This window comes from Genypterus blacodes, unplaced genomic scaffold, assembly GCF_046128005.1.
Source record: "Genypterus blacodes isolate CSIRO-AG114 ecotype Tasmania unplaced genomic scaffold, CSIRO-AGI_Gbla_v1 ptg000106l_1, whole genome shotgun sequence".
NCBI classification, from domain to species: Eukaryota; Metazoa; Chordata; class Actinopteri; order Ophidiiformes; family Ophidiidae; genus Genypterus; species Genypterus blacodes.
In genome coordinates this window covers 1,352,501-1,375,155 of record NW_027466910.1, presented here as the reverse complement: position 1 = coordinate 1,375,155, position 22,655 = coordinate 1,352,501, and the positions used below count along the sequence as shown (strand labels likewise).

The 22,655-nt window shown below is 48.9% G+C and overlaps 1 protein-coding gene across 1 annotated transcript; it reads left to right on the top strand.

Annotated features, from left to right (window-relative positions):
• Positions 1-1,847: 1,847 nt before the first annotated feature.
• On the top strand, positions 1,848-21,640 carry nck2a (NCK adaptor protein 2a). Its single transcript, XM_076160567.1, is given in 5 exon segments — positions 1,848-2,078; positions 16,420-16,661; positions 18,981-19,147; positions 19,150-19,752; positions 20,166-21,640. Coding segments are annotated over 4 exon segments (1,191 nt in total). The 5' UTR covers positions 1,848-2,078; positions 16,420-16,435; the 3' UTR covers positions 20,361-21,640.
• The last annotated feature ends 1,015 nt before the right edge of the window (positions 21,641-22,655 follow it).

Below are 22,655 nucleotides of genomic sequence, written 5' to 3'. Positions count from 1 at the left end.
TCTGGACAGGAGAATCAGAACAAAGACTTACAGGACATGAGGTTCAAGATATATATAGAAAATGAAAATTAACCTGGGATTTTGGGCGCAGTGTCAAGAGAAAGAGGAGGCAGACGGGAGGTATAAATACTAGGTTACCACTAGGGGGCAGCAGATGCAAAGGGACTGTCGTTTATTTGCACACACAGATACACACAGTCAGCTGCTATGTATTGTGTGATGTATATTAACGAAGGGTGTTAATGTAATGTAAGTCGCTTTGGATAAAAGCGTCTGCCAATTGATCGTAATGTAATGTAATGTATCGTTGCAGTGTTGGCAAACTGTAACTATGGTGACTATCAACCTGTATCCAACCTGCACGGTGCAATATAGTTTGGTAAATCACATTTTGACGTCACGTTATATTAGTTTGAATCCTCCACGCACAGGCACAGACCATCATGCAATATTCCAAAGGCCCCATGCAACATGCATACTTCCCTTTCCAGTGTAGGCATAGAAAATGGCCGTGTGGGGGCGCTGTGGAACAAGACATGGGAATTTGTTTGTATCGCCAATGTGGTCCGACACATAAACATTACAATGGTTGAAATCTACACCACAGAAATGTCTTTGTTCCAAACGGACGTTCTCGTAGTTTTAGTTTGGCAAGGAGTTTGATTTATTAACCGCAATATGATGAAGATGTAGATTCTTCTTTAGATTCCACTTGTGGCTTGTGGCAGTAGGATGAGTAATGTGGCCTTTGAAATGTCCCTCATTCCTGCTGCCATGTCTGTGACATTTGTGTACACAGTCCTCCATTTCATTCTTACTGCTTGTGTGTGTTTAGAAATGTTTTGAGTCTTTGTCTTATCTGTTCTTTTCTCCATTGTTACTTGACTGTGGAACAAAGCTGTAGGATCTGTGTCTGTGAAAGGTGCAACATAAACTTAACTTACTTACATAAATAAATATTTAACATAAACATCCCTTGCAGCAAATCCCCAGAGGCAACTGCAACCGTTTATTTATTAGTTGTAGTTTTACCTCCATGACCTTGTTATGTTAAAAACTCTGTAAATTATTCATCATTTTATTTTATTACACGAAACTTATCTTGAGTGGGGTTAATATTTATCATTCTCTGGCTGGTGCTCAAAGTGATGTCCTGTGGAAACGAATGGAAGTGGAGTGCAGTGGAAACATACAGTGTTAGGAGAGAAAATGTCCGCAGCTAATCTCTTCACTGAGAGGCCCCAGAATGCAGCGAAAGGAAAAGTATTCATCATCGATTCATTCATTTTGTGTGTTTTTAGTAACCGCCTATCCACTGGCAGAAGCACTTTGTTGGTGTTCAGTTCAGTTCAGGTGTTTCCAGGTTTTCGGTTGTAAATTATCATATCTAAACTGTCCGACTAAGGCTCTTCACTTGCTCGAGGGCACTTCGGTTAAACAGATCATCCCATCGCCATTGAATGCCCGTGTTCCTCCGGGGCTTGTTTTTTTTCCCCTCTCGGGTTGTCCGGTACTGGCCCCGGCGTCAGTGACATCACCAACAGCACCGGCGGTTAAGACAGAAGACACGCGAATATCGAAAATATCGGAAACGAGCTGGTTTACCTTCATAATAAAAGCGTATCGTAGCGCGCGCGTGTGTGTAGTGTTTTCATTTTGGCCCATTTACAAAACAATGACAATGTTACCGGGGCTTTAAATTGTCGTATTAAACAGTAGACTCGGTCGCGAAATCGGGTATAAAACTAAATAACTTACAAGGATTTTGAGAGGAAATTTCAACCAAAAATGACGCTATATTTTGAAGGTCAAAACCGGAAGCTTACTGTTGTTCCTCGCTGGCTTGATGTGAATGGTTGAGGTGGTGGCAGTCAGCCTGCGACAGAAAAACAAGTGAGGATACGTTGCACACAACGCGTTTACTTTGGCTCTTAAATCACCGTGGAAACACAGCTTGTGTGGATTTGACGTGTTTTATCGCGTTTTCCGCGGGCTTCTGCTGGGTTTCTACGCCGCTTTTCCTTTTTCTCGTGTTTGAGTGTCGCTGTTGGCCCATTCTCTCTGGAGTGAACACTAAGGTAAGCGAATACACGGAGCAAGTTGCTCCACTTTGGGATGGCGACTTTGTTCAATGAAGTGTTGTTTATACACATTCCCCTTTCGCTTTTTAAAAAAAATTTGAACTCCAGAAATTGTAAATAGCAGTCAAAGTTGAAACAGCAGCTGTGTGTTAATCCTCTCACTTGCAACATTTGATTTGACGCTCGGTCTTTGTTTGGACATGTGTACTTCAGCCAGTTGGCCTCATTTGGACCCGTTTCAATGAAATATCGTCCTCTGCGTTTGTTATTCTTACACACTCTTACCCTAAACATACATTTGAAACTGTTCCTCTGCCTATATCTTCATTTTTTACTTCTTAAAGGCCTTCGATTACAGACACAGACTCATCGGGCGCATCCCTGTCATGTGTTCTTTGACTTGGCTTTCTATTCACTTTAAACAATATGGTGACTTACTTTTCCTTTGCGTGGTTTTCACAGTAGAAGCTCCTCTGTTATACACACACACACACCATTTCCAGAGCAGTGTATTCGGCCCACTGGTGGCATATGTCTGCTCGTCAGCGTTTAAGGAAACCACAGCGTGTTTGATCCTTCATATTTATCTTTCACGAGATGTTTTTGACGTCATGGTTCTGTAAAAATCATAACAGGTGAGGAGATTGTTGGGTTGTTTGTCTTTAGTTGTTGATTGCAGCTGGTCTGAGGCACACAGCAAGTTATGGAGCAGGTACACACATCCATGGCGCACCTATTTCACAGACACTCCCAAGGTCACTATAGTAATGCAGTGTTCCAGGGCAAGGTTTGCATAGCAATGACAGGCATGTGCAGCACAAGCTTCAGAAAGCAGAAAGTTCTTATCTTGCATCTCAGGTCGAAGTCTAAGGTCTTAAGATGTGAGTGGAAGCTAATGGGATTGTAAATGCTTTGATATGTTTGCTTGCTGAGTAGAACCCAGAAGTCCCTGAAGTGTGGAGCGTGGGCTGAGAACTCACTAAGCCGACTTCTTGGAACAGCTTTGGGTTGGAGAAGGTATTTGTCAAAAAGGTCAAAATCTTGGCACCGAGCCCTCGTAAGGCTCCTGTAAGCAGAGCTGTCATTCATCTACCAGGTATTGACTGTAACATAAGCAGATGATGATATTCCTGCAGAGAGATTCTTTAGAAACGGCTTCACACTACAACAGTCAAGGACGAAAATCATACATATCTCTCAAACTGTTTCTAGTTTAAACTGCATTTCTTTCCCCAGATTGAGTCATTTGCTTATTTTTGAATAACCCTCCTATTTGTTTAGAGAGATTTGGACTCTTTACCTTTCTTTCCACTGAGGCAGATTCTAATATTTGTGTGCAGTTTGAAGCTTACATAATATTTGTTTGCACCTTTTTTTTGGGGGGAGATTAGGGAGATTAGTGGGACAAACCAGTGTTCCACTCACACGCCTCACCACACCTGAACTTATCTCTCTGTGCACAGAGCTTTAACAGCCCGGCCTTCACCTCACAACCACTCTGATGGATGAATGATTGAGTTGGATCACACTGAGGTGGATATCGGTGGGGAACTTGCTCTAATTTAAGCCTTCAGAATAGCAAACATGTGGGGAACGCTGATTAAGTTGATGACATTGCTGCTGGTGTTGTCGTCGTAGCAGCGACGGCCTGATTTCCAGTCCGTCAACAAAATCTGTCCGTGAGACACGATAGTATCACTTTTCCCATCAGCACTTGTACATCTATCAGCTTGTTGTACATCTCCACTCACTCTAATGCTAAAGAGTGTGTTGTTGTACATGTATGGCCTTAGATTTACACGTCAGAACATGAACAGAAACTGAGGGGAGTTTTGTAAATGTATAAAGTCTTGACTCATTCTACCACGAGCGGCGCTGAGTAACGGCTCCAGTCCTGTTCCTTGACCCAAGGCCCCCCTTTTTCTATTTTTGGTTTCCACTGGAATCTGTTACATCACAAACTGAATTTCCTCACTTTTTCTGTGACCGGCTGTTCTAGGAAACGGCGTTGGAAGACGTCAGCGTCACCATGTAACGTCGCCAACCAAACCCTCTCTTACACGCAGCCTCTGATGGTTCTATACGTTAGAGTGGCTTTATAGGCCATGACTCGGTCTGTGAGTCACACTCAACTTAGAGACGTGAGTGCAGCAGCAGAGCTCATGTAAAGAACGCACATCATTCTAAAAATTGATATATTGTCTTTGTGGGGCAGCTTAACATTTCTGTCTCTAATCTCACTAAGAAACAAACAAAGTGCAGGCACAGATGGGCAGACAGGAGACATGGAGTGATATTTATGAAGGGCGTCAGGGTGGGATTGAGATCAAGACCATCCCATTGTCATTTTAATCACACCTCTAATCATCTGTTATCTGGGACACGCTGGCCATTAGACTGACAGCGTGTACAGTAAAGACAATGAACCCCTTTCTGTAACCCCATGATCTGGGAGGAGAAAGAGGATTTGTGCTACCATTAAATAAAAGGCTCACACACACACACACACACACACACACACACACACACACACACTGGAACACTGTTTCCCCTTCCACGAGCTCAATGTGTCTCTTTGTGCTGTGTGTCCATCAGCATGTATGCGGTGATAGCATTTACGTATCACTTATTACAGTCATTGTCCATTATCACTACTTGACAGAGTGCTTTGGTAATTGTTACCATGAGAATCTGTTCACACACACGTGATTAACCGCGTGTTCTAGCTGTAATTCGTGCCTTTGTCCTCCCTTGATTTACGATCATTTTCCATCTCGCTTCTCTCCTATCAATAATTAACATTTTCCGCTCTCCATTCCCTCTCGTTCTCTATTGTTTCCTTATCTCGTCTGTCCACTTCTCCTCATTCTTCATCTCTCTCACCGCCTCTCTCCGATTTCATGCAACAGCAACTGAACTAACAGTGTGCTGGCTCCCACTTGTGTTGTTGTGTCATCACTGGGCACCGGGCCTAATCCTTCTCTGGGACACTGACGGGGAGGACCGGGATGGGGAAGGTGAACGAGGGACAGAGGGAGGGAGGGAAGGAGGGGAGGGAGGGAGGGAAAGCTGGTGGTCTCATAGTTTTATCTCAGCCACACACTCACTTTGCCCCAATTGCTGTCAGGTTGGTGGCGGATAATGGTAAAGCAAGGAGGCGCCGGGGGAGGAAATGATGGAGGTGAAGGCAGGAGAGGATGGTGGTGAATGTGAGGAGCAATGGAGACGTTATTACAGAAGCAGATGAAAATAGGATGGGGAACAGATCCCTGCAGAGATCCCAGAGGTTCATATTCATGTTTCGTACAAGACATGAGATGGGGGGAGGGGGGGAGGATCTCTGTAAACTATCCTGTTCTCTTCCAGGGGATTTGCTGTAGAGCCCTGTTCTCCCTCCAGACAGGGAAGTGGGGCCCATTAATTCATAAACATCCCCAGATCTACTCATTAAATGCTAATCAATGCTTAGTGGCTCTCCCATACTTTCCCGTGTAAAGCATCACGGCTCGTGTTACACAGAGGAAAATTGCTACTTAAGGCTGTGGAGAGGGCTGAAACCCAACACTTCCTCAGAGGGAGAGTGTAAACAATCCACAAAGGTTCAGGACCCCGAGGTGCCCACCCAGCTCTCTGTCTCTATCTGGGATCGCTGGATGAAGCTGGACCCATAAACCTTCCTCCAGTCTGTTGTTCTAACTGAGTAGAAGAGGAAGCTGTCGGCTCAGTGAGAGAGTCCAGCTATTGTTGGCCGGTTTGATCTATCATGGTGTTTTCAGTGGCAACATCAGCAGGTCCTTCATGCTCTAATTGATTCAATTAAGTGGTCATCCCCCTCCGCCCCCTCCTCTCCCGCCTGTTGGCCGTGTTGGAAGTGCAAACATGCGCTGTTATCTCCGGCACAGCACCAGGGCTTTGTTTATCTCCGTGTCACAGACCGAGCCACGCTTGCAGCTTCCCCTCATGGACGATCACAACATGCCTTACATCCATTCAGAGGTTCAAACTCATTAACGCTCTCCGGAAAAGGCGCCGGGCGCTCCAGTCAACAGTCTGATCACAAGGGTTTCCCCACCCAAATGGGCCTCAACAGGATATTTGTTGTTTCAGAGCTTCTGTTCTGTCGGCGACAATGAACTTCCTCTAATCTTTGTTATTCTAATGAAGTCAACTCAGATCTCTCACTAAAACTGGGATTATAGTAGGAAACTTTGGTCAGAGGGTCAGGAGTGTGTAGGAACGTATCCAGATGTCCACAGCTGATTGGGCGGGAGTGTTTCAGTACTGCAGCTGTCATATTGTGAGCCCAGCGTGACAGAAGGGAACACAAATCGATGCTCGGTGAGACTGGAGCCTCCGGGCCACAAGAAGGAACGTCTCAATTTCCCCCACCGCCAGATAAATTAAGGATTCTGTGTGATGGGGTTGAAGCGGCCACATTACACACACACACACACTCACACACAGGAAAGGTGAGAGTAGTGTTGTGTGCTGTTGTTTGCCGAGGCACGCACAGAGGGGAGGGATAATGAAGATGGAATTCGGGCTCTACTGAAAACACGCCGCCGGCTCTGCGGCTTCCCACCCCGGACACGGGAAAAACAAGAGTGGTAAGAGTTACAGAGCGAACAAGACGAGGCAGAGCGGAGGCCGAGGCAGAGAGAGAGCGAGCGAGCGGAGGTGGAGCTGCATATCTGCGTCTGCTCGTGTTGAGACCTGACAGACGGCACTTTGCAGAGGGACGCCGACTCGCCCGCTCTCCACTCACACACACACACACACACACACACACACAACGGGCATCTTCCTCCTCTGCGTGTTGCTGTGCAGAGGCGTCCCCAAGCTGAAAGGCTCCTCTTAAATTTTTGATCAGTGCATCTCACCTTGCTAATGTCCCGTACTCACAATCTACAGTAGGACAGAGGTCGACCGCTCAATGGGATCGTTCCCTTTGCCTTTCTGCATGTGTAGGTGTAGAATCTGTCCTATAGCTGATGTGTAGGGTCGTGTGTTTGACCCCTGATTGGTTCAGTTACCGTGGAAGCCTGGCGGGTGTGAAGCTGGGAGCAGAGGGAACGTTCTTCAGCAGCAGCATCTTTAGAGTCGTCTTCATCAGCGAGCAGATCTCACACGGCAGCCGGTCTGCGATTCCAAATCAAGTCCAAGCAGCCATCTGGACCTCAGTCTGGCTGCTGCTGCTGCTGCTAATGTATTGCCTGTGAAACATTTATTACCGGAAAGAATCATGGGTTTGAAATGTATTTTTTGATATTGCACCTCTAAAAATATTGAGTGTTGATTTCTGTGATAGATAAAGACTCAGAGGAGCAGAGGAGCAGAAGCTGCAGAGATGACTGGAGATAGGAAAAAGCTCAGCAGGTGGAAATGAAGCAACGTTTCTCCCAGATTGCTGATCAGTGAACATATTTACTCTGAACATTAAGATGTTCCTGTCTGAACTCCCAGCTCTTTATGCGTTTAGCTGCAGAGAGGCAGCAGAAACCCAGTGTGACTCCTGAAGGCAGCTGAGGGAAGAAAGGTGAGAAAAATAGTGTGAAGATAAAAACCATTATTGCTTTGTGGGTGTGTTGGCTCGTGTGCTGGTGTGAAGGACTGTGTGTGTGTGTGTGTGTGTGTGTGTGTGTGTGTGTGTGTGTGTGTGTGTGTGTGTGTGTGTGTGTGTGTGTGTGTGTGTGTGTGTGTGTGTGTGTGTGTGTGTGTGTGTGTGTAAAAGATCCAGAGTTACAGTCCAAGCTAGATGTCTCTCTCTGTCTCTCTCTCTGCCTACTGTGGGCCTTTGAGTCGACTCAGTAGGTGAATGGAGCAACGTGATAGGCCACCTATAATCCACTTCTCTCTCACACACGCTCTCTCACACACACACACTCTCTCAAACACACACACACACACAGAGCTTCATCTGTGGGTTACCCTGCTTTATTTATGAGATGTGCTGCGTAGCTCCAAGTGCCACAGGCTCCTCGGGAAAACTCAGGATGCCACATATAGCATTTGACCTGTTGACTCTCTCTTAAAACACACACACACACACACACACACACACACACACACACACACACACACACACAGAATGACGCAGACATTCTATTTTCCATAACTGCCGTGTTGACCTGGAAGAGGAGGAGCTGTTTGACCTTGGTTTGCTCCCAGACACACACCACTAAATTAATTGGCTGTGTGTGTGTGTGAGTTCAGTGCCATGTTGACACTTTAAACATCACACTGGCAGCAAAGAGTTAAGATAAAAGTTTTTACAAATCAGGTAGATATGGTAATATTGCCACACACACATCTCCTCCCTCCTCTCTCCTGCTCAGATTTCCCAGTATTGTACCGGCAACTCCCGCCCTTATGAGATGACTGCAGCAGCTTTGGAGTGTGTGTGTGTGTGTGTGTGTGTGTGTGTGTGTGTGTGTGTGTGTGTGTGTGTGTGTGGAGTTGTAGTATTCCACACTGCAGAAAATCAGTGATGAGGGAAGTCAGCAGTGCTTACAGGAAGCTAGGATCACTCAGCCCCCCTCTCATCTGGACTCCTCTCACAAACCGCTTAAGGGCAGAAGAAGAAAGCAGTTATGATTGATCCAGGCGTGTTTACACTCCTCCCGCTGGACTTGTAAAAGTAGCCCCGACGCCTGGAGATGCTCGCCGACGCTAACAGCTTGGACGTTGGCGATAAAAGGCCGAACACGTGGCGACACGAAGCCTGCCGTGTTTAAGAAAGAGACTTAGACCAGTGGGAGAACGCGTCCTCATCCGGGGATCAACAGGTCTGCATGCTGTCTCTCTGTGTGTGTGTGTGTGTGTGTGTCTCTGTGTGTGTGCTGCTGCCCGGTGTGTTCATGGAGCTGCTGCAAGGTAGCAGCGCCTCATCAAAGAGAATAATTCAGGTCCACGTTACAGCAGAGGAAGGAGGAGATAGAAGAGTGATGGCAGCAGAAGGAGGGAGAGAGAGAGAGAGGGAGAGAGAGAGAGAGAGAGAGAGAGAAGCTCGGGGGAGAAGGTGAGGAGAGTTTCAGAGGCTGACCCCTCCACAACTTCCTTTTATTCTTACGTTGTGCTGACGGTGCTGAGTGAATATTCATAACACGCTGAAGGATCTCCTGAGTCAGACGCCGGTTGTGTAGTTTCCCTCCCATGTCGCCTCATTAAGAGGACGTCTGTCTCCATTCATTTGCTCGCAGGCTGCAGGCAGGTGTGTGTGTTAATGTGTGTGATTACAGGCGTGGAGGTGGATGGAGCCGTCAGCTGCTTCCTACTGGACGGCTTCAGACGCTGCCCTGCTTGTTCTGCTTGCTCCTGGTTCTGTATGAACATGTCTTCAGACTCCTCACAGCTCCACCCAGAACTCTCCTGCCAGTATCAAACAATCGATTCCCATTAACGTCTCTAAACGACCACAGACAGAGGTATGGCTGAGGTCTGTGCGTCTCTAATGAGGTGAAGGATCAGTGGAGATGAAGCTGAAGATGAAGTGCTGCACTGAGACCATCTGAAGCTAAACAGGCACAGCGGCTGCTCCCTCGCCGTCCATACATGGGAGTGAGAGACGCACAGAGGAGGCCTTGTGTGTGTGTGTGTGTGTGTGTGGTGACCATGTTTGGGTTAGAGCTTTAGCTGCTGCTGTAAACTTGCATACACTCGTGTTTACAGTTATGAGTTCATTGCTCCGTCTGTGTAGAGATCATCGGTCATTGCCGTATTTGTAGTTGTTGCTTCTTCTTGACGAGCTCGAGTCTCCTTGAGGTCAGAACTCCTTCCTGAGCAGCGTGGAGCAGAAGGTGGTGAGGTCTATAAAAACAGGCTGACACGTGCCAAAGGCTTTGGGCTCCGGGTTTTCCAAAGCAGCTTAGAGTTCCTTGTGTGTGTGTTTCTGTGTAACTGCAGTTTAGGCTCCAGCTGAGTTTAGGAGCACGGTGCTTTTTTGGCACTGACTGGAAATTTCCAATCAATCAGACTTTCCCTACAATTAAATAAGGCACCAATGAAAAAGCCCTAAAGTCTGGAATGTTCTGAGACAGGAGATCTACTTTATCTGTTACTGAGGCGACGGGATCTTCCAGTCTCAGCAGGGACGTGTGTGTGTGTGTGTGTGTGTGTCTACAAAGTGGAACAGGAGCTCAGAGGGCCAGAGTGTGTTCATGTCCCCACAGCTCCCACAGTCAAATCCCTCCACCAGGAGAACGCTGACCCAGTAAAAAGGTTTTCCAATTTGAGAAAGAGAAACTCTGTGCCTCCCTCTCTCTGAGATGGTGCCATCCATATCTCCATATGTTATCATTGATCCAATGCATTTAAGATGTATAGAGGGGAAGGGACGTTACAATATGAGGCAATCTGACCTTTCACTGCAACACAATGTGATGAGAGACACACGGCAACAGAGAGAGACGCAACTTCATGTGAGGCAAGCAGACTGTGCTGCAACGACCTTAACTGGGATTCTGAGAAGCTGTCTCACTCATTCCACTCAGTATGCTCCACTGTGTGACTGTGTGAGTTGACTGATGTGAGCTGGCTACTTCCTGCTCCCAGTGTGACCTTTGGTCCTGGGCGGAGGCAGCTTGTGTCTCATGGTGAGGACAGTCACAGTGTGTGTTTGCATACCAACACCCACTCCTTTGCTGTCGTGGCTTTGGTTACACACACACTCACACTCTCACACACTCTCACACACTCACACACACACACACACACACACACACACACACACACACACACACACACACACACACAGGTATGGTCAGCCCGGTGCATCAACGCTGAGCTCAGATTTTGCCACATTGTGTGTTTGCAGCGTTTTGCCTTGTTGCCGCGGCGCCAGTGAGCCCGGATACCAGACTGTCACCCAGCGATGCGTAAACAGAGAGATAAGCAGAGGCAACTTCAGAACAAAAGAGGCAAAAATGGATTACAAACAACAGAAAATTGCGAGAGCGTGGAGTAATGAGTTGCAGCAGAGGGAGGAGGAGGAGGAGGAGGAGGAGGTTGTGTAAAGACTCAGGATGCTGAGGCAAAGAGCGGCGTGATGTAATGATGCTGAGCTACATGAGGCACAGCAGCGAGGGGGTGAGGGGAGGGGGGGGGGGGGGGGTTCTGCTCAGGTCAGATTGCATCAGCAACCATGTTCCCTCATTCTGCTGTAACAGGCGGCCTGAATACAGTGTTTCCTCCTGTGAGTCACACACACACACACTTCAGGTTTAACTGTGGAGGCTTGGTGCTGATCTGTCAAGTTTAAGACGCAGAGTCTCTCTCTCTCTCTCTCTCCTTTCTTCTCTCTCTCTCTCTCTCTCTCTCTCTCCTCCTCTCTGTCTCTCTCATTCTCTCACTCTCTTTCCTTCTCTCTCTCTGTCCTTCTCTTGTCTGTCTGTCTCTGTCTCTCCTTCTCTCTTCTCTTTCCTTCTCTCTCTCCTTCTCTTTATCTGTCTCTCTCTTTCTCTCTCTCCTTCTCTCTCTCTCTCTCTCGCGCCCTCAACCGACGATGAAAACATGTCTTTCCCGCTGAAACATAGAGATGTAAAGAGTGACGGGGTAAAGAAGTCTGACTCTTTTGGGAATTGCCCCTCTGTCAGTGAAAACCAGGACCACCCAGTGATTGTAGTCATGGAGACTCGCTCAACAATGTCGGCCCGAGTGGTGAGAGGAGGGCCAGAGTCGGTGACATAAAGCCAAAGTGACGTGTGGGAAATGTCTGGTAGAGGTGACGGGCGAGCGAAGGTCAGCGGTGAGAGAAAGGAGGGAATTCTGCCCACTCAGGAAAAATGATTGAGCGTCGTCAAGCAACGGCTGAGGCTGGAACAGAAGCTGAGGGGGTTCAAAGAGCTTGAGGTGTTCCTCCATGTGCAGCGGTGTGTGTCTGGTGTACTTCCTGTCTGAGGTCTTATCTGCTCCATAGTTTAGATTACCTGTAATGGTGCCAAAGGTCTGATTCGCCGCCTCCTGTTCAGGAATGTTTCTGATGCCTCGCGACTTTGGGAAAAGAACAAAGGCGGTAAGGAAGGAAGGAGCAGGTGCATCAGTGTGTTAAGAGAAGTGATCAGCTCTTATCTAGCTCTACATGGCACACACACACACACACACACCCACGATGACCCAGGACCTTGATCCCATCAGTGTCATGTGTGTGTCAGACTTTGACTTGCTGGACCAGTTCCACCATGAACTGTAACTCCTCACAGTTGTATCTGTCACTCCGGTATGATTGTGTCACTCAGGTATGATTGTGCTACTCATGTCAGAGTGTGACAGCGTGACAAGCAGCCGGACGAGTTTGATGCACATTTACATGACCTATAGAACGATTGTGCGCTCGCTGGCCGTGGACACATTGTTTTGTTTTCATGTTGAAGCTATCAATGCTATCAACAGAAGTGTGGGTTTAATTTGCTTGCTTGTGGTCGGATTCGCTCTTCCTCCTTCAACATACATGTCCAATGGAAACATGGCTGCCTGTATTGGTTGTACATGAGAGGCTCCTGGTTCAGCCTGTGACCCTTTGCTTTCAGAGCTCTGTTACAGTGGAGGGGCTTGATGAAGAGCTCTTTAAATCACCCGGCTTTGTTCCCTCATCAGGTGCTGGTGGCTGCAGCAGTGCTGCACCCGGGCCTCCTCCTCCTCTTCCTCCTCCTCCTCCTGACTTTACTCTTTTAACATCTCAGACAGGAGAAGGAGGAGAAGGAGGAGGAGCTCTCTCATAGGTCGTCGTCAAAACACTTTGCTCCTCTTCATCTACTCTGCTGAGTCATGTCTGTTCGCCATATCAAGGATTCCAGATCAATGGGCGTGATCAAGTTTAATGGTAGCGGCTCTAAACCCCGCCCACAGCTGATGGGACAGTTGTCTTTGTCAGAGTTGCAAGTTGAATTCCTGAGCGTCGGGCGCAGCGGCTCGCTGGCGTCTGATCGCCCACAGAGCAGCATGGATTTCATTCCGAGTGTCGTTCCCATCACTCCTCCTAATGAGCCAGGTTGTCAAGGAGACGGCGTGATCCCCCTGGGCTGAGCCAGAGCATGTGAGGATTTATGAGGTGACACCTGGACAAAGAGACGAGGAAGAGGCGGAGGGACATCTGTGGAGCAGGAGTGAGTCCCTGTGTGGACGTGGACAGGAGGAGAGATGATGGACAGCATACAGGGACACACACAGACAGGCAGGCAGGCAGACAGGCAGGCAGGCAGGCAGGCAGGCAGGAGGGAGGTATGGGTGAGCCTCCCGCCCACAGGCTTCTGCTCTGCTTCATGTTTCAAATTCCCTCCCGAAACGTCTCGGAGCCAAACAGTGTGTTTCTGTGTGTGTGTCCCCCGGCGACTTGCGTCAGGTTTGCTCATCCGTCCGTCCACATCGAGAGGAGAGGAAACAAGTGGCCCGTTTGTGGCCGCAGGCACAGGGAGCGAGGACGCATACATACCCCCCCCCCCAAGAGTCCATGCTGCCATCGCCCGTCATAAATCTGCCCTCGTGTTTGTGTTTCCTCTCGTCTCTCCAATGAATCACAGCTGCCACTTACTGTACTCCTCTCTCCATCTTAAGCTGAGACGCCCTGTTTGTCCCCTCCTCCTCCTCCTCCTCCTCCTCCTCCTCCTGCTGCCATTGTTGCTTCAGTCAAATGGAACATGAGTCTGACTACACATGTAAATTAAGACATGGTACGTTGCACAACTCTCACTCTCACTCTCACCTGCTCTGTCTGTGTCTCTCTCTCTCTCTCTATCTTACTCGCACTCTCACTCTCTGTCTCTCTCTCTCACTCTCACTCTCACTCTCACTCGCTCTGTCTGTCTCTCTCTCTCTCTCTTACTCGCACTCTCTCACTCTCTCTCTCTCTATCTTACTCGCACTCTCACTCACTCGCTCTGTCTCTCTTTCTCGCACTCTCTGTCTTGCTCTCGCTCTCTCACTCTTTGTCTCTTTCTCTACCTCTCACTCTCTCTCTTTCTCGCACTCCCTCTGTCTTGCTCTCGCTCTCTCACTCTTTGTCTCTCTCACTCTCTCTCTCTCTCTCTCTCCCCCCCTCCTCTCTGCCTCTGCCTCTCTCTCTCTCCCTCTCTCTCACTCTTTGTCTCTCTCTCTCTCTCTCTCCCTCTCTCTGGCCTGTGTGTAGAAATCCAGTTTGACAGCTTTAGTGATGACGAGCAGAGACACATTCTGGAGTAGTGGAAGCTTCTCTTGACTCTGAGCTCTTACTCTCTCTCTTCCTGGCGTACAAACGGCAGACGGTGACGCCTCACACATCTCCACGTGGCTCGCTCGCTCGCTCACTCGCTCAGGTCTCAATCAAGGCAGGAAAGGATCTAAGGTCTCAGGAAACACTTTTGCATTAGAGCGCTCCTCCATTTGCATTTCATAAAGCCGCTCCACACACAGAACAGATCAATCTCTCCTGCTGTAATGGAATCTTTTATGTGATCTAATTTGCTCCGCTTCCCATTTCATGACTCATAATTCTCCTCTGTGGCCTGAGCTCCACTCTGAGCTCGGCCCGCTCATTAAAGAAGAAAGTGTAAATGACAAATCTGTGTGTGTGTGTGTGTGTGTGTGTGTGTGTGTGTGTGTGTGTGTGTGTGTGTGTGTGTGTGTGTGTGTGTGTGTGTGTGTGTGTGTGTGTGTGTGTGTGTGTGTGTGTGTGTGTGTGTGGAATATACAAACCTCTTTCATCTGTGTGTGTGTGTGTGTGTGGCAGCCTGCCTTAGATATGCACACACACACACACACACACACACACACACACACACACACACACACACACACACACACACAGAGTTAAAAGCGTAGTTTCTAACCCTGTGGCAGTAAACTGTTTCTCTCAGCAGGGGTCCAGTCTGAAACACAGCGGGTTGTGTTACTTTGCATGTTATACATTATTCATAAATGACTTAACCTGGAGTAACAGTTTATAATAAAGTGTGTGTGTGTGTGTGATTGCATGCAGGTTTCTGCAGCATGTGTGGCGTGTTTAAGTGGCGTCTTCGGCCCTTGGAAGGTCTCTCAGCTTTATACAGTCTAACTGCTGCCTGTGATCTGATTGGATGGTAAAGATTCCGTCGCCGTGGCACAGGAACAATCATAATAATAAGCTGCTTGACGACGCAACTTTGTGTCGCCTCTTATCTCGGTGGAGTCGCTCTGTTTGTCCATCTTTCCCTTGACTGCTCTTGTTTCCCCTGGTTACCTTGGCAGTGTTTCTAAACATAAACTGGATTGCTCAGATGGTTTTCATACCTGGAGCGTCCGGCTGTCACAGGAAGATTCAGACGGGACGCAAATAAACACACACAGGTCCAACTTCCCTCAAAGCTGTGAAGACCAGTCAGCTCACACAGGCTGGCAGGTTTCAATATATGGCATGGGTCTCTTCTCTCTCTCACACACACACACACACACACACACACACACACACACACACACACACACACACACACACACACACACACACACACACACACACACACACTGCATGTACCTCATAGATGCGGTGGTTTAGATGGTTCAATAAACCTGTGTTCACCTACGGCCCGGTGAAACAGAGCATGTAATCACTGACTGTCTGACTCCAGGACTAATGGCTGTGTGTGTGTGTGTGTGTGTGTGTGTGTGTGTGTGTGTGTGTGTGTGTGTGTGTGTGTGTGTGTGTGTGTGTGTGTGTGTGTGTGTGTGTGTGTGTGTGTGTGTGTGTGTGTGTGTGTGTGTGTGTGTGTGTGTGTGTGTGTGTGTGCGCCTGCCTCTTCAGACATACTTGTCAGGCTGAGTTGTGTTTTCCAGGTGTTGCCATTAGGAAACCTGTGTTAGTGGTGCATTCCTGGCCTTTTCAGGTGTGTGTGTGTGTGTGTGTTGATGTGACGGCTCTATGTTGTGTAATGGTGATACAAGGAAGCTAACAGGTCTCACATTCTTATTTGTTTTGGTATTTTGATCTAGTTCTTGTCAGTTTTGGCTCTGAACCTGCCCTCAGTGTACATCACACACACACACACACACACACACACACACACACACACACACACACACACACACACACACACACAAGAGCAGGCTCATAGACCAGAACCTCAATTAATAATGAAGCTTGTGTATCTTTCCAGATGCAAATTGCACTCAGAGTCACTTTGTAAGTAACTTATTAATTAGAATCTTAAGTCATGAACTCATTCCTTCACTTAAACTCAACTTATCTGCCCCCTAGTGGCCTGTTAGTGGATGACTTCTGCCTTAATGTGGCCCTGGAGCTGCTGTTTGCACCTGTTTGTTAGATGCTCACCTCTCTGTCCCCTCTGTCCCCCCTCTGTGTCCCCTCTGTCCCCCCTCTGTCCCCTCTGCCCCACAGGGAGACTCCATGAAAGATGACGGAGGAGGTGATTGTTGTAGCCAAGTGGGACTACACGGCCCAGCAGGACCAGGAACTTGACATCCGTAAGAACGAGCGTCTGTTCCTCCTGGACGACTCAAAGACTTGGTGGCGCGTCAGAAACGCCTCCAACCAGACGGGCTACGTGCCGTCCAACTATGTGGAGAGGAAGAACAGCCTGAAGAAAGGCTCGCTGGTGAAGAACATCAAAGACACGCTGGGTAAGACGCTCACACACGCAATCATTCGCTCCAAAACCCATTGATCGGCCTGATTGGGGCGATTGTAGAGGAATGAGGTCACTTGTTCAGTTTCGCGATCCAATCTTGCAATCCGACATGATCCATAATGGAGACGGGGATACCAGCACACACTTTCACTTTCAGTTCAGTTCAGTTCTCTGGTCGAGGTTCAGACGCAGTGATGTCACAGCTCCACATCTGGCCAGCTGCTCCTGGAAGCAGCTGTCAGAGCGGCGGAGTCTGATGAGAACGGTCGTGAAGTCTCTGCTCGTTGTCTCGGTCTCGGTGTGTGTCACAGTGTGTGTCACAGTGTGTGTCACAGTGTGTGTCACAGTGTGTGTCACAGTGTGTGTGTCACAGTGTGTCACTGTGACCGAGCACCCCGGGGACCATCGCTCACCCTGCCCTCCCCCGTCGTGACTCCAGCGACTCAGTAGAGACGCTCAATGTTTCGTGACACTTCTGCTGTGAGTTTGCGGTAATGAGAGAGAAGAGCGGTGGCGAAATGGAGCGAAAGGAAACATCTGGCGTAGATCCTAACAAGATGGAGTCTTGTGTGTAATCTAATGTGAGAGAGTAAATGTGTGGAGCGGAGCAGCAGCCACATTTAGACTGAAGGAAGGAGGGGAGAGGATACAAGGAGAGAAGATGAAGGATGAAGGGCGCCTGTTCTCTCCCGGGGGACGCTGCAGCGCTATGTGGGCCACTGTGGCACAGCCTGCCCCCATCTTCCTCACCACAGCCTCATCATCATCATCATCATCATCATCATCTCCCCTGCTTCCCTGCCTTCCCCATGATCAGCTGATTGATCATGGGAGGAGTCACGGCAGATGATGGATTCGCCTCTCTGTCCGTGGACGTGTTCCATATCCATGGCAACGTTATGGCCCAGTTCCATTTCGGCACAGAGTAGTTTCCTTCCTGCTTCCAGGCTCTTCAGCTCTAAAAGCCCCAGTTAATCTAATTGGCAGGAAGGTTTAGGCGATGAGGGGAGGACCAATGGGGTCAGAGGTCAGAGGCTAATGGAACTCCTTCTCCTTCCTCTGCGTGTGATTGGCTGAGTGTCGCATTAACTCATCCTCTCTGTGGTACTTATGAGAGTGTGTGTGTGTGTGTGTGTGTGTGTGTGTGTGTGTGTGTGTGTGTGTGTGTGTGTGTGTGTGTGTGTGTGTGTGTGTGTGTGTGTGTGTGTGTGTGTGTGTGTGAGTGACAGAGAGATGGTGGACGTGCTTAAGGCCGAAGAGTCGACCTTTGCCCTTTGACTCACAGCCAGTGAGGAAGACTCTCACACACACACAAACAAACAGCTCTGGGACATGAGGGCCGCACACACACACACACACACACCCACACACACACACACTCTCGCTGGCTCCCATGAATAAACATGATCTGCTTATTATTCCCGTCTCGTCCTTCCTCTCTGTGTTTTTGTCAGCTGTGTCCTCTGATGTGCCTGGTGGACTGCGTGTGAGAAACAGCTGCCAGGGGACCCCTCCTCTTCCTCTCCTCCTCCTCTTCCTCCTCTCCTCCTCTCCTCCTCTTCTCTCTGTCAACAAGTTCCGTGCTACTCTGGTTGAACTCGGCCTCTCTCTCTCTCAAACCCTCTAAACTCAGCATCAGCATATCTGTGGCACCTCTGAAAGGTTTCCGGGGGAACAAAGTGTAACGTTGGGCTGAGGAGACGCTGAGGAGACGCTGAGGAGACGCTGAGGAGACGCCGGCGTTAGGCTGCGGTTATTAGTCACACATCAAAGTCTGCGTGATGACATCTGTCTCCACCGGCAACAGAGCGGTTCCAGTGTTTGCGATGGCGCCGGTAACAAACCTGGATGAGAAGAGGAGGAAACCTTTAGGATTCCAGTGAAGTGTGTGTGTGTGTGTGTGTGTGTGTGTGTGTGTGTGTGTGTGTGTGGAGACGCTGTGAGAGGAGAGCAGCACACTTCCCCTCTGCAGCTTGTCACGGAGCTCAGAGTTCCTGCTCACACACACAAACACACACACACACACACACACACACACAGCTTCTCTCAGCACTTTGACACGCCTCCATGCACAGAGTCGATACTGTAGACTGAATATGAAGCAGATCCCTCAGCTCTGTGAGGGGCGAGGTCGCTCTGCATGTCCTTCACTTTGAGCATTTAGGGGTTAAAGTGGATTCCTGCCTCTGATGACTCGAGTCGCTCGCTCCCCAAAGCTGAGCCTCCTCACTCCAGCTCAGTCTGACCCGACTGTTTGTCGTTCTGTCACTGAAACTCTTCCATCATTGATTTTCTTCTCTTCACACTGCAGGTTTGGGCAAAACCAGGAGGAAGACGAGCGCCCGGGACACCTCGCCCACGCCCGGCTCAGACTCTGAGTATCCCTCCAATGGCAGCAGCGGCGGCGGCGGGAGCGGAGGTGCAGAGAGAATCTACGACCTCAACATCCCGGCGGTGGTGAAGTTTGCCTACACGGCGGAGAGCGGGAGGACGAGCTGACGCTGGTCAAAGGCTCCAGGGTCGCCGTGATGGAGAAGTGCAGCGACGGCTGGTGGCGAGGAGGCCAGGGCGGGCGGGTCGGATGGTTTCCCTCCAACTACGTGCAGGAGGAGCAGGGAGGGGCGGATGACAGGGGGGACGGAGATCCAACGCAGAGCTTCCACAAGGGCCCTCGGGGGGCGGCGCTGACCAACGGGGGCGCCGGCGGCCGCGGCGACGTGGCCCTGGTCCAGACGCTCTACCCCTTCAGCTCTGTGACGGACGAGGAGCTGAACTTTGAGAAGGGCGAGGTGATGGAGGTGGTGGAGAAGCCCGAGAACGACCCGGAGTGGTGGAGGTGTAAGAACTCTCTGGGCGTGGTCGGCCTGGTGCCTAAGAACTATGTGATGATGCTGGACGAGAGGCCGGCTCCGCCCTCCGCCGCCTCCGCCTCCCCGCAGAGCCGCTTTACGGCGCCGGCGCGGTCGGGGAAGTTCGCTGGAAGGGACTGGTACTATGGCAACGTCACCAGACACGAAGCTGAGTGCATACTGAACGACCGAGGGGAGCAGGGAGACTTCCTCATACGGGACAGCGAGTCATCGGTGAGTCACACAGCACGAGAAGCAACACAGGGAGGAAGAAGAAGAAGAAGAAGAACACACACAGAGACGCAGAGTGATTTGTTTCCATGGTTGATCCTGGTCTGAGCCCTGGTGTCAGTGCTGCATGTTGGGTCCTGTGGTTCAGAGTCACATGTGTAACCACGACGACAACATGCAGTCCAGACCCGCTCAGCTCCGGTCTGAAATGGAAAACTTGAGTTCTGAAGCACCAGATGCTGTTGCATTGTGGGGCAGGGAGGTGAATGTGTGTGCGATGATCTGCTGCCCCCTGCTGGTGTCCAGTATGCTGCACCACAGTTAAAGTCATTATGACTTCCTCTGGACTTGATGACTGTGTTTCCCCTTCATGATTAACCCTAACCTAACCACCGTCTTCCTGTTTCCCTTTGCAGCCCAGTGACTTCTCCGTCTCCCTGAAGGCGGCGAGTAAGAATAAGCACTTCAAGGTGCAGCTGTCAGACGGCGTGTACGGCATCGGCCAGCGGAGGTTCGGCTCCATGGACGAGCTGGTGGAGCATTACAAGAAGGCTCCCATCTTCACCAGCGACCAGGGAGACAAGCTGTACCTGGTGAAAGCCCTGCTGTGATACACACACACACACACACACACACACACACACACACACACACACACACACACACACACACACACACACACACACACACACACACACACCTACACACACACCTACACTGGATTCTAGCTCACACACACACACACACACACACACACACACATACACTCCCTAACTGTCTTAATGCAAGCCTTAGCTCTGGACGCTGGCCTCTCCATCCAGACCCTCAGTCTCTGTGTGAAGGTTGAGTCTGCTGCCCTCCGGTGGCGACGGCCTGAAGCTCTGTTGCTCCACGCATGCAGATGACATCCAGCTCACATCCTGGAGAGGTAGCCTCTCTATCCCAGCCTCTCTGAGCGACGCAGTGACCACATCCAGAGGCCTTGTCCTTCCTGCTATTGTCACACACACATGTCTCAGTCTGTGTGCGCTCTTACACACACACACACACAGACGGACAAATGTGTAAAGAGACACCAGGGACCCGACTGTGGCGTCGTCCCGTTCAGTTGTCAGCCTTTCTTTTATTTTTGTTATTTTTAAAAGGATGTCCAAATGTTGGTTGAGTTGGTGAGCCAGGTGTGTGTGTGCTTGTGTGTGTTTTAAGCTTATTTAAGTCCTTTCTGCAGCTTTCTCTGATCACCTCTCTTGTCTCCTCCTCCTCATTTTCCATCATTCCTCTCTGATTTCTCTCCCATTTGTGTTTCTATCTTTTTTTTCTTTTTTCTTTTTTTTTCTAATAATCCCTAAACTCTATTTCCCCTTTAGTGATGTGTGCAAGAATCTGGATGCTTCAATACTTAATAAACTCTCTTATAAATCACTAAAGGGGTTTGTTTGACGCAAAGAGCCGGTCTCCTGATTTTATAGTTTGAATGTTGATCAGTGTTCAACCAGACACACACACACACACCACCCTGTACTACTGATCCAGGTCTGGACTGATCCAGGTCTGTGCTGATCCAGGTCTGTACTGCACCACTACAGCGGGCATTCATTCATTCATTCATTCATTCATTCATTCATTCATTCTGTGCTCATGCTTACATTGTTTCTGTTTTCTGTGCTTGTTTCAGCCTTAAAATCAATGAATTCTGATCTGACTTATGGAATATTTCTGTTTTATTTTCCTGTAGTATTGTTTGAGCTAGAGCTTGTTCACGAATATATGAATGTAAACGCCCCATTACACACACACACACACACACACACACACACACACACACACACACACACACACACACACACACACACACACACACACACACACACAGAGCGTTGAACAGAATGAGTGATTGACTGAGCGACACATTAGGACCATTGAAGCATCAGACAGAAGTGAGGTCGTTACTTTGACCTGTGTGCTCAGACTCCAGCGTGGTTGACTGATCCAGTCACTCACACACCAAACCAAATATACCATCAGCTGCTGAAACAGGAAATCTAAAGTCCTCAGCAAACTATTTCCCATTTTTATTTCCATGTTTGCATCCTGAGTTGATTGATCAGGCGGAGCGATGATGTCGTGCGTCTGAATGTTATTGAGCATCGTTATTTAACTCTTGTCTCCCCTGTCTGTATTGTATATATCCAGAATAAGATGAGGTGTGTATCTTCATCATTCAGATCCATTTATGGTACTGTAATCACCGACAACATGAGGAGAATTGAAATACCTTTGTTCAATAAATGTTTTTTGGAAAAATACTAAATCAACTTGTGTCAAACTCTCCTGTGCTGTGATTGGCTGTCGGGTTTATTTGATCACAATGTTCACGACGAATTCATACACTTGCCCACACGGGGGCAGGACTGAGCTTAGCTATCTCTCACTTGCTCATATTCACATCAGCAGCATTTGCAGCCGAGCAACGGCAGATAAGTTTGTGTTATTTTCTTTAATTCAAACAGAAATTCAACAATTCTCCTGGCCTTAAAGACTTAAGGTTGGAGTTAGGGTTAGGGTTTTGAAAACGGCTTGAGCTACAGGTCTGAAACTTGGCACAGTGCCGTTATTGGCCCCCAGAATGTTAGGTGAGTTGGTTTGGACTCTTTATCTCACTTCCTTCAGGGTGCTCCCATAGACTCCAATGCAAAAACGACAGCAAAATGTGACAAAGTGGCCCAAAAAACACAAGTTTCTCCGGATAGTGTTTAGGAGCATGTTTCAGGCCATTCTGAGTTGATTGGAACAGCTTTTGCCGGAACTTTTTTTGCACCTAATAAAGTGGTGAAAGTGGGTGAGGCTTAAGGTTGGAGTTAGGGTTAGGGTTTTGAAAACGGCTTAAGCTACAGGTCTGAAACTTG